The sequence below is a fragment of the Dipteris shenzhenensis genome, chromosome 22, assembly GCF_047967505.1.
Source record: "Dipteris shenzhenensis isolate YYH24624 ecotype China chromosome 22, Dip_SZ_1.0, whole genome shotgun sequence".
Classification (NCBI taxonomy): domain Eukaryota; kingdom Viridiplantae; phylum Streptophyta; class Polypodiopsida; order Gleicheniales; family Dipteridaceae; genus Dipteris; species Dipteris shenzhenensis.
In genome coordinates this window covers 39,916,182-39,928,539 of record NC_141617.1, presented here as the reverse complement: position 1 = coordinate 39,928,539, position 12,358 = coordinate 39,916,182, and the positions used below count along the sequence as shown (strand labels likewise).

Genomic DNA, 12,358 nt, shown 5'->3' with positions numbered 1-12,358 from the left:
TGCTTCAGCCTAGAAAGCCTTTGGCAAATCTTTCCCTTTCATCATACTCCGGCCCATTTCGCAAATGATGCGCATCTTGCGTTCTGCTACTCGATTTTGCTGTGATGTATGTGGCGGGGGTTTCTGCCTCTTGATTCCATGACTTTTGCAGTAACTTTTGAATTCAGTCGATGTGAACTCTCCACCTCTGTCTGATCTCAGCTTCTTCACCTTCCTCCCCGATTCTTTCTCGACCATTACATGCCATTCCTTGAGCCTACTGAAAGCCTCGTCTTTCGTCTTCAGGAAGTATATCCATATCCTTCTACTGTAGTGATCGATCAGCATCATGAAGTAGAAGGAACCACCCAAAGCTTCTGTCTCCATCTTTCCGCAGAGGTCCATGTGAAGAGCTCTAGAGGAGCCTTTGCTCTGCTGGCCTCTTTAGGAAAGGGTTGCCGATGCTGCTTGCCCATCATGCAAGCTTCACATACATCGAGCAGATCTGAAATTTCTGGTAGGTCTGAAATCATTCCACTTTTATGCATCTCCTTCAAAGAACTAAGTTTTAGATGACCAAACCTCTCATGCCACAGCTTAGTGTTCTTTAAATCTGCTTGAGCACTGAAAGCTGAGAGTTTGTAAATGTTGTTGCGCCGTGTACCTTTACCAACAACCTTTCCTGAAAGGTCCTGGATATGTGCACCATTCTTATCGAATTGAACTTTGAGGTCCTGATCCGTGATCGCAGAAATAAACAACAAGTTCCTCTTGATATTTGGCACATAAAGAACATCAGACAACTGTTTTACAACTCCATCTGACTTGAGAGCAATCGTACCTTTTCCTTTTGCTGGACATTTTGCATCATTGCTGACTGCTACCATGATGTCATTCCCTATCGTTTGTAGAGAGGTATACCAATCCTTCCGACTGGTCATGTGGTGCGATGCACCACTGTCAATGATCCAAGGTTCATCTGCGGGTACATGAACTGCCTCCATGCAAATCTCCTCAATTGAGATGAATAGCTCTATGGGTACTGCCTGCGTGCTGTTATTGGACTCTTTCTTCACTCCGTTCTTCTCATCTACAATCTTCTTGCGGCACTCATTCTACTTGTGCCCTGCCTTGTTGCAATAGAAGCACTTGATCTTCTTCTTTCTCTTTTTATCATTAGAAGAAGATGGCTTACGAGAGTCCTTACTCTTACCTTTCTTTGATCCAGTCTAAAAAGCCGAATCTTCTCCAGTCCTCGTCTTTTGATGCATCTCCTCCTCTAGAAGCATTGCACTGAAATCCTCAAAGTTGAGAGGCGGATTTCTATTCTGCGTATTCAGTGCTGTAACAAGACCATCGTACTTTGGTGGGAGAATCCATAGGCACCTTCATGCTAGATTCTCGCTGGTGATGGTGATGCCAATCGCAGTCATCTAATCACACAGATTCTTCACCCTGGTGATGCTAGATGTTGCACTAGTGTGTGTAAAATACCGACATCTATCAATAGAGCATGATGTTGTAGATGATCATAGTGCAAATAGATGCTTACTCAGGAGATTGAAGGATGTGGGAAAAGGCGACTTGCCATCCCACGTCTGTTGTAGATGATCATAGTGCAGATAGATGCTAACTCAGGAGATTGAAGGACGTAGGAAAAGGCAACTTGCCATCCCACATTTGTTTTAATAGGTAGATTACCACGTTTATAATCATCAAACCACATCGAGAGGGGGTAAGACACTTCAATGATTTCTCTCTCTCTCGGTCTAGCAAGCTTGTATGGAGTACTCATGTGCTGCAAGTTTGGTTAAAAATTCATTTCAAACAGATAAATTTTTTTTTATGATTATGAAAGCAATTGAATTGACTCAACTCCTTCATTTGATAGTACTCAATGGCTCTAGAGAGGAATGGAGGAACAATAGCAGCATGTAACTACATTACAATGATAGCAGGAAATTGTTGGAGATGTGATATCTCCCATCAAGAATTTCGAGGCTCACCAGAGAGGATGTTATGGCACTTCGTGGGAGATGTTAATAAGGCAATGCCATGGTGCAGAGGCGATAGTGCACAAAGAGTGACTGCCATCTTACAGCCACCTGCTACTATTGATGTTGACATAACAATGCAGTCTACAGATGTGGGTGAAGTTGTCGCAAACATGGAGAATAATGTTATAATGCTAGATGGTGGACGGTGGAGATCATAATATCTATCATCAAACATACATTGGATCTCGCTTAAGAAGAAGGTTGCATTTCTTGGGTGATGTGCATGGAAGAATTTCAAAATGCAAGGGACTAAGAGATTAGGGCCCTACAAACTTTTGTTGCAACCGTTTTGGGACTTGTTGTCTAAAATTACTATTTTGAGGCATTGTAAATCACCTTTTTAATTTTGAATTGACATATGGTAAAATTGATTTTGCAAAGGGTGAATATGGTGAAACTAACATTGAATTTTTATTTCACTTCAAATTATGCTGATAATAATTACTTCAGTAATTGCACTTATGTTGATAATAATAATTCCTAGTTTTATAGGTTGACTGAAGGATGTTACAAAATTATCACTTGAAATGAAGTATGTTACAAAATTATTATTTGCAAACTGTGATCTCTTATTAAAGTTCCTTGAGTGGACCGTATTTAAGTGGAGTAGACGATGCATTATTTATAATTTCACTTCAAAGTATGACAATAACAATGCATCCACATTAATTACTTCAATAATTTTCAACAATCAATGCATCTATGGTAATTAATTCAACAATTTTAAACAAATAAAGTATTTTTAACAATTCAACATGGAGCACTCCAACCTTTTCACAATAATAATTAGACTTGGAAATTACGTGTCCAGCATTTGAAAATATTATTATTACAAAAAATGAGCTACCAACATGGATATGAGCTCATTAAAAAAATAGGCTATAACATGGAAATATTCATACAGTATCGAGTATATGGCAATACCGGTACAAAATTGCCTTAGCAAAAAACTAAGCCAACAGATGCCTAAATGCATAAAAGATTCTATCAAGATTGGCTATATTCATACATGACTTCATGAAGATCAAATTAAATTAACCAAAAAATGTTCTCTAGCCAAACTCATGTGCCAGTGGTGGTTGGTACGTGGGTTCGACCCTAAGCACCCAATAGAATATGCAACCCGTGACAATATAGCATGATGAAATAATCGCAAACAATCGTTATCCCGAGCACCATGCTAGTGATAAGCATCAGTATTACGAGGGTGATCACCATGGATAATATAGATGATCGACTACTAAAACAAAGTATTACAGTTATGAGAATAAGATACATTTCAATTATCATCGTAAACAAATTTATGCAGAATTGAGAATACACCATTGTAATAGGAATATTAATTCAATACACCTTTGAAACAAACCTTCAAAATGTGACACTCCAATTTTGTATATGAAATATTTTGGAATATATATCACAGATATTAGTGTTCAAAAAGGATGGTTTTCATGTTTTGAAGGTTTTGGGAAAGTTTAGTGTTGGTGAAGAAGAGCCTGCAAAACCACAACGGCAAAGGCCATTCCCCAAATGGGTAAAGCAGCTTTTGGATGGCAGAGAACCTCCAGCCATTGAGGAGGAACCATCTGAACACTGTCGGTCCAAGAGATTAGAGGAGCAAAGAAGAGCGCAAGAACACTTGGTCAACTATGCTTTGATGATAGAAGTGATCCGTGCTAATGAACCCAAGTGTCTTGAAGAGGCAGAGGGTGATGATACGTGGATGGAGGCTATGTAGTCGGAGTATGGCTCCATAATGATGAACAACACTTGGGACCTTGTGGATCGACCACCAAAGCACAAGGTAATCGGAACCAAGTGGGTGTACAAGACCAAGTACAAGTCCGACAGCATGTTGGATAAGTACAAGGCTCAACTCATGGCAAAAGGATTTGCACAAGTACATGGTTTTGATTATCAAGATACTTTTGCTCCCATAGCTCGACTAACCAGAATTCGTAGTGTTTTGGCTTTAGCTGCCTAGGGAAGTGGGCCCGTGTTTTAGATGGATGTGAAATCTGCCTTTCTCAAATGGAGATCTCAAGAAGGAGGTATACATGGAACAACCACCAGGTTTTGAGATCCCTGGTTCAGACAGTAAAGTCTACAAACTGAAGAAGGCACTTTACGAGCTAAAACAGGCCCCACGAGCGTGGTACGAGCGAATTGATACCTACTTTCTACAAAATGGGTTCAGGAGGAGCCCATCTGATGCAAATTTGTATATCTTCAGAGGAGGCAGGTGTATGATCGTGGTCCTTTATGTGGACGACCTTGTCATAATAGGGAACCATGAAGAGAAGATGTCACAGACGAAGCATTTGCTAGGAAGAGAGTTTGAAATGACAAATCTCGGACTGATGCATTTGGCATGGCTGAGTGCAAGACAGTTGGTACCCCTATGGAGGTTAAAGCTAAGCTCTCAAACAAGGATTCATCACCACTGGCGGACAAAGCAAAGTACAAAAGGCTTGTGGGCAGCTTGATTTATCTGTGCAACACACAGCCGGACATCAGTTTTGTGATTGGTGTACTAAGCAAGTTTTCCAATAAGCCCCGGGAGAACCATGGCAGGGCAGGGATGCGGGTGCTCAAATACATCAAAGGCACACTTGATTATGGCATCACCTATACCAAGGGCAACATCTTGACCGGATTCTGTGACTCGGATTGGGCAGGAGACGTGGACAATAGGAGATCAGTGATAGGGTACTGTTTCTCACTTGGATCTAGAGTTGTGTCATGGGTCAGCAAGAAGCAACCCACAGTTGCTCTTTCTTCTACCGAGGCCGAGTACATGCTCTTCATTGATTTTTTTGTTCTGAAACTTGGACATGAATATATGAGCTTCAAAGGCTTGATGTGCATGCTCTTGTACTTTTATTTTCTCAAAGGATCAAACATGTCTGAAAAAGAAAAAAAATTTGTCATTGGGAAAAACTATCTTTTAGTGTCGGTATGAGAAAAAACACTTTCTGTAAAACGTAGCTATAGAAAACTGTCTCAGTGTTGCTATATAATGACCATTCACAAGTCTAATAAGTGTTGCTATATAGCAACCATTTACAACTAATAAAGGTCGCTATATAGCAACATTCTTTAAACGTCACTATATAGCAACCCTTAATGAATCCCGCTTTGATTACCGATGATTAGCACCCCATGCACGCTAATGGTCGGTCCTTAAGCATCGGAATAGGATCCGTGTGTAGTAGTTAGGACGATTGGAGAATTATCCATCGTTAGATTAGAATAGACAATCGTGGGCTATTGGATGATGATTTTGGGAAACATTCCAAAATTGGTAGTTAACATGCAAATTTGGCGTTCAGCATCTTGCTTCTCCTGCATTCCTTGTCGCTTCTTGCGTCGCTTGATTTCCATCTTGCTTGTCCTACAGTCCTTGGCGCTCTTTTTACAGATTCCTTCACATCTTCTTTCCTCATACATACCGTGCTAAAGCGTCAGTTTTCATTCCATGCAAAATTGCAAAATGTTTTCTCGGAAGTGTTTTATTATCTCTTACATACCCCCCACATCTCCTTCTTTGCAACCTTGCAAGGTCAAGAATTTGTTTATCGGTCTTAACCTTTCTTGAAAGTTTTTATCTGCCCTTCACGAATGTCTTTTGTTGTTCCGCCTTGATGTGGTCCGCCTTTCCGTCTATAAATTTGTCCTCGCTGCCCACCATGAGTAACATGCAGCATCTGAATCCTTTCTCCCTTCGCAGGTGATCTCACATGGACGGGTGACATTTGGAGTTTCTATTTGCTTTGAACAAGGCCAAGACTCAATGGTACCACTTTACGATGATCATCATTGCAGGGATGGTTTTCTTTATGGATGCCTGGAGTCGCCTTTTGTTGCTTCTTGATGCATAGAGCCATTGGGCTTCTTCACTAGTAGAGTGATTGGATGTGTGTTTGCTAGAGGAGCAGTTGTTGTTGAAACACCATTTGTGTTGAGGCATGAATGTCGGCCCTCGTGTCTCGTTAGAGTCATGCTGTTAGACTCTGTTGATGGCAAGAAAGCCCACATGTAAGTGGAGAGTGACTCTGTGACAGCAAAGAAGGCAATTTCTAATGAGTACTAGCGTGGGACTCACACTATGTTATATTGAACATAAACATGAATATATACATGAGAGCCCCTTAGGGTTAGGATTAGGGTTTTTCCCTAATGCCCTATCTAGATGGTGCAATTTAAAACATCCTTAATACCCCCTCTGAATTGAACCTCTCTCTAATACCATTATAAAGTGGGGGAAGAGAGAGAGAGAGAGAGAGAGAGAGAGAGAGAGAGAGAGAGAGAGAGGTGTACATGATATAGCTACATGTACACTCTATTTTATTGAACATAAACATGAATATATACATGTGAAACCCTTAGGGCTAGGGCTAGGGCTACGGCTAGGGTTAGGGTTAGGGTTGGGGTTAAGGTTAGGGTTAGGGTTAGGGTTTGTCCCTAATTCCCTAGATGGTGAAATTTATACCATCCTTAACATAGTCCTCTTTTTCCCTATCTGTTCACTTAATCTTAAACTCAAGAACTTCGTGAAATCAAATACTCTTTCAAGTTCATCTAGAATACAGATCAAATTCTCATCTTTCATGTAATGATTGCAAGTATCTGTTTTGCATCTCTACGGTGACCAAGCTACCAGGCTGTCATTTGGCAGCACTGCAAAGTCGACTTGAGGAATCCACGAAGAGATTGATATTCAACTTCGATTGATGATTCGATTTACTTCATAGCATGCATAGGATCGAAACAAGGTGCTCGATCACATTGTCAATATGAGAGAACCACTACCCGAGCAGTAGTAGGTTGTAATATATACAAAACGAAAATGAGCTTTGAAATCTAGAAGGTGGCTCGCAGATGTAGTTCATTGTTTACATTGAATTGGATGTCGTAGCAATGTGCGGGTGATGTACTAGCTGTATATATATATGTATATCTATGTATGTATGTATATGTATGTATATATATATATATATATATATATAGAGAGAGAGAGAGAGAGAGAGAGATAGAGAGAGAGAGAGACTTGGGGGGGGGAGATATTGTTATATGCTAGTCACATATTTTTCATGCAAGTGTATTTGAGTTGCAAAATGTCTTTGGGGATTTGCATATGACAGAAGAGTATATACCATGAGTCATGATAGTTGAATTTGAATGGATAGAGAAGAAACTTTAGCTACATAATTTTTTTAATTATTAAATTTGCATTTTGTTTCCTTTGCCCATCTCAATAAATTCTGCTCACCCATAAATGTATTTATCCTATACATAATACAAGTGATGAGATAGAGCTGAAAGAAATATGAGTGTATCCATAGATGTAATTGAGAGAGCAAAATGAAAAATCAATGGGGAAAAGAAATAGGTGATTGTTACCCATTGTCATTAACATTGAAATAAGACTACATAATATCTTGAGTAAAGTAAGAATTCCATGTATCTATAGGGTAATAATATCTTCCAATTAACTTAGTTGTTAAAAAGATACAAGGTATAAGAATGGACAAGATTCCTTCTTTCAACCATAAGAACATTAGTTTGTTGAAGGACTAAGCCAACATATGGCTTTGTAGTTGCCAATTAAGTAAGCATAGCTCTGTAAGCGTTGAGTACACAACTTGTACGACATAAAGCATTCACTCAATAGTGCTTGCATGCAAGATGAAGCATCCATTCACTTTGAATATTTATAAGATGCATGCAGAACTTTGAGGAATGGTACATTCCATTCACTTTGAATATTTATAAGATGCAGGTAGAACTTTGAGGAATAGTACATTCCATTCTATTGGGTGGACTTGCTTGTGCCTCCAAACTTGAACCATGTAGACTTGGCTTCTATGGCTACAATAGTGGCCGCTATGAGAGAAGAGACCACGCTATAAGTCGCTAGTATCCCACCATAGTGAGTGCCCAACGTAGCCACATCAAAACGAGCATCGAGCCACTTATAGATGCATATGTAAAGATTCTTGCCCAAGACGGAGTATAAGACACGAACTGGCATTAGCACAAATTGGTATGTAGCTGGTAGCCAATGTGACAGACCGAGTGTGTCGAAAGTTTTATCCAGAAACCAATCGCTGTGAACCGAAGCCGCTACACCATCCACCACGATGGTACCACTCAAAGTGAAAGGATTGTATAGTCCAAGCTTCGGTGTTGATGAAATTTCTACAAGAAGCATGAACGTTGCTATGGAATCAAACACACGAATACCGTATACATATTATTGCGAAGATTCTCTGTACCCAACTCGTAGTGTGTTTCAACTATTGCTCTTGAATGAAAGGTAAAAGTGTATTCATACCTGTTACCCTATAAGGCGTAGCAAGTTGATTTGCCTGATCGCGTGGACTATCATTAATCGTACCCCACATGATGTCGCCCACTCTGATGTCCTGTGCACGCTTGAACGTAACTTGGGCTCGGATGTCTGCATCAATGACACATAATTAGTGGATAAAAAGGAAAGAATATAAGTGATGTAGTCACTACCAACGGCGCCGATGAAGGTGTTCGGGACGCCAGTGGAGCTGGAGGAGATGGAGGGGGTGATGGCGGAGATAGTAATCTGCTGAGACAAAGTCGATGTAGGCAGAAGGATGGGCAATAAGAGCACTAGCAATATTGCAGAACGGATCGATGGAGTACAGAAGCGAATCATTTTGCGAGGGAGGAAGGAATGTTGGTGTGGCACTATCTGCAATGGAATACTGACGTTTCTTCTGCAATTCCTCACTAAACTAAACTACGATGGCTATGGCCGCGGACGTTGATTGATTGTGATCGCTCACAACGGGAAACTAAACTACGATGGCTATGGCTGCAGACGTTGATTTATTGCTCAGAAGCTGCTTCATTGTTTCATGGAAGGAGGGAAAATGAGAGAGAGATGGCGTATTTGGGCTGCCGTATTTGGGCTGCCTGCAGGGCTTATATAATACCATGCGCTCACGACTTCGTTAGCTAATAGCTAGTACTCAGTCAAATGAGATCAGCCTTTTCTTCCTTTGGCTTTCAAAGTCAAGCCTTGATTTGGGTTGCGTTCATAGTTAGTACTCAGTCAAATGAGCTTACCCTTTCCTGATGTCAAGCTTTGATTTGGGGTTGCGTTGTCGAAAATCTTCAGTTTTCTCTCTACTCAAAATCCGGATCTGATTGATTGCTTCAGTCGAACAGAAACTTTATCGACACTCATACATGAATGTAATGTGTACACTCCAAGAGTATGACACGAGTACAAGGTTTTCCAAGGGACGACGAATTCCATGCTCTCTTTGTTGACGCGTTGGTAAGGAACATCGGGAGGAGGGAAAGTGACGTAGATGGCTAATGTCGTGAAGGGCGAGAAGGAAAGACGACCATTAGGCCACCATCTCCTCTCGAGATGACACTTCGCCATCGCTACCTTCTGTCCCTCGCAAATGCCAACCTTGCTTTCCCTCCCTCCGAATTACTTGGGAGAGAGAGTGCTTAGCTTCACCAAAGAGGGAAGCCTTGTGGCAAGCCAACAATGTTTGCAAGGATCTTGCACTCTCAAACTAGTGGGAAGAGTGTGGCAAGCATGGAGTAAAGCTATAACTCTTACATTCAAAGGTTTTATGTTCTAAGACATTACAATTTCTCTAATATTCTTTGACATATAAGCGTGCAGCAAGCACGAATGAAGCTATAACTCTCACTTTCAAAGGTTTTCAGAATAAAGCTATAACTCTTACTTTCAAAGGTTTTCAGTTCAAAGACATTACAATTTCTCTTATATTCTCGGACATATTAGGAAATTACAAGAGAGAAACACAAACTACCAAATAGAAACACATCATAGAGACATAGAAAGGAGGATCGAGGGGGATTGTTCATGGTCTAATGATATTATAGTCATGATTTGGTGTAAGAAGTTTGGATACAAATGCACAATGTTTGCCTCTAATAACATAAACCTTTTCTTTTTGCCTCTAATAACATAAACCTTGCTGTGAAAATGTATAGCAAGATTATGATGATCAAAATTGGATGTCCACTTTTTTCAGGCAATGCAACGAAGTCACCCTTCTCGTTTGTGATTGTTCAAGAATAAGTCATTTGAAAGGTGAAAGAAAGTCTGAGATAGCAAACTTTGTAAGAGTCAAAGTATTTTAGGTGCCATCCACAATCCTTGTAATTACAAAGATCATAGACCAACTCTCAGGAGTGTTAGAACTCCTAGGTAGAGGATGAAGGGGCCTTGAACTATCATCAAGCTTCAAGTAGTTACATAATCACAGGCCATTTTACGTTAATAACATGTGTTAATAACAACTTCACATCATCATGTTATTAAGAGCTTGGTAACAAGCCAATGTGCAGTGACCTGGTAACCTGCAAAAACCCTAGCGAGATTTGGCAAAATCCTACTGAGGCCCATCGGGAAATATGATTTTCCCACCGAGCTCGACAAGAAAACTCAAAAGCCTGTCGGGATAATCAAAAAGCCCAACAGGCTATATATTATATAAGGCGGGCCTGCGGCTGACTCCCTCACATTCATCTCCCTCCCTACAACCTACTTGTCCTATAGCTTCCAAGTAAAATTTATACCTTTATCATTATGTTATTTTAGGTAGTCAATGTAAAATTTATACCTTTATCATTATGTTATTTTAGGTAGTCGTCTCACTAGTTTAGGTAGTCAATGTAAAAATTCTCATCTTGATGTCGTACTTTCGACATATCAGGTCGTTCAAAAATACTATAACTAGTAAAATAGTAGGCCGTATACATGGTAGCTAGCTATCAGCCCTTTATCATCACGGATTTGTGACAGTATTAAAATGTTAGTTTTAAAACACTGTATTAAAACATTTTTAAATTTGCTCTAGGGCGTGATTTTTATCCATAACTCGCTCCAGTCGGTTCCCGGTCGGTATACCTATACATTGGCTGGTTCAGAATATACCGATTGGTTTTTATCTACATGAATCTGTATACCTCTTCACCAACTGGTGTTTAGTGACACCGGCCGGTGTCGTTAATGTTATATACACCTGCGTTGCACTTGTACTATTCACAAAATCTGAGATTCCTAGAATATTGTGGAGTCTTGGGAAAGACAAGAAGCATAAGAAAGAGCATAAACAAAGCTACAAAGAAATTTGTAAGTTTTGTTAGTCCTTCAAATATGAAAAAGTATCTAGTGCCGGTGGTGGGCTCGCTTTTGCCAGTCGGAATCCTCTTGCACTTAGATACTACTTGGAAAATTACCAATTGCATTACACATACTATTAGGTGAAGAGTAAATTAGTTGCATGTGACATTGTACTTAGCTTTGAAAAAATAGATGATTTTGATTTTATGCATGAAGTATATAAGTTGTTACTTCTCTAGATTGGAAACTTTTTGGAATGACTTGTCACTTAGGGCTAGCCTCTAGGTAGTTGCATGGCTTGGAATTTTAGTTTAGTGTCATAACTTATAAGTGAAGAGTAAGTTAGTTGGATGTGACATTGTACTTAGCTTTGAAAAAATAGATGATTTTGAATTTATGCATGAAGTATATAAGTTGCTACTTGTCTAGATTGTGAACTCTTTGGCATGACATGCCACTTAGGACTAGGGAGCTGCATGGCTTGGAATTTTAGTTTGGTTTCATAACTTATGATTTCATTCTACATGCATAAAACATAGTACATAGATACTAGCAAAATTTAAGAAAATGGTAGAGTAGACATTAGTGCATGAAATGATTTACTTTTGGAATAGTTCATGTTTGTGTATATGATTTTCTTACTTTTAGCATATGTATTTATTTATAAGCATGTAAGTATAGCTTGCAACTATACCTAAAGTAAAAGTTAATGGGCTGGTTGGAGGTTCCCTTAAGCCATCCTATAACAACTCGTTCGTTGGTGAATAATATTATACCACGTGCCGGCTGGAGGTTCACTTAGGTCGACCCGAAACATCTCGTATGTGATTAAAATTCATACTATATATTACTGAAACTCTACAAGCTAGTATTTAAGAGGGATGACGAAATATTTGACTTTGAGCTGGTTGCGGGTTCACTTAGGTTGGCCGTTTGCATCTCACTCAAAGTCTAGCTAGCTGTGGAGCTTGCAATTGCTGGCTCATAGCAACTCGCAAAATTATGTTGCGTATGTGTGGAAAGATAGTGGTATACATAGGTTCACTATCCTTGTATTTTATGGATTATTAGGTGAAACAAATCATATATGAATATATTACATCCGTTTTAATTGTAGCTTTTATTAGAACTCAAACACCATAGTACACGTATACATAGAAAAAAACAA

General features: G+C 39.6%; 1 protein-coding gene across 1 annotated transcript in view; it reads right to left on the bottom strand.

Annotated features, from left to right (window-relative positions):
* Window positions 1-7,848: 7,848 nt before the first annotated feature.
* Window positions 7,849-12,358, bottom strand: part of LOC147888100 (uncharacterized) — a 98,501-nt gene continuing 93,991 nt past the window's right edge. Inside the window, exon 9 of the mRNA XM_087393290.1 lies at window positions 7,849-8,237. Coding sequence (XP_087249416.1) covers window positions 7,849-8,237 — 389 coding nt within the window. The remainder of the gene's footprint in view (window positions 8,238-12,358) is intronic.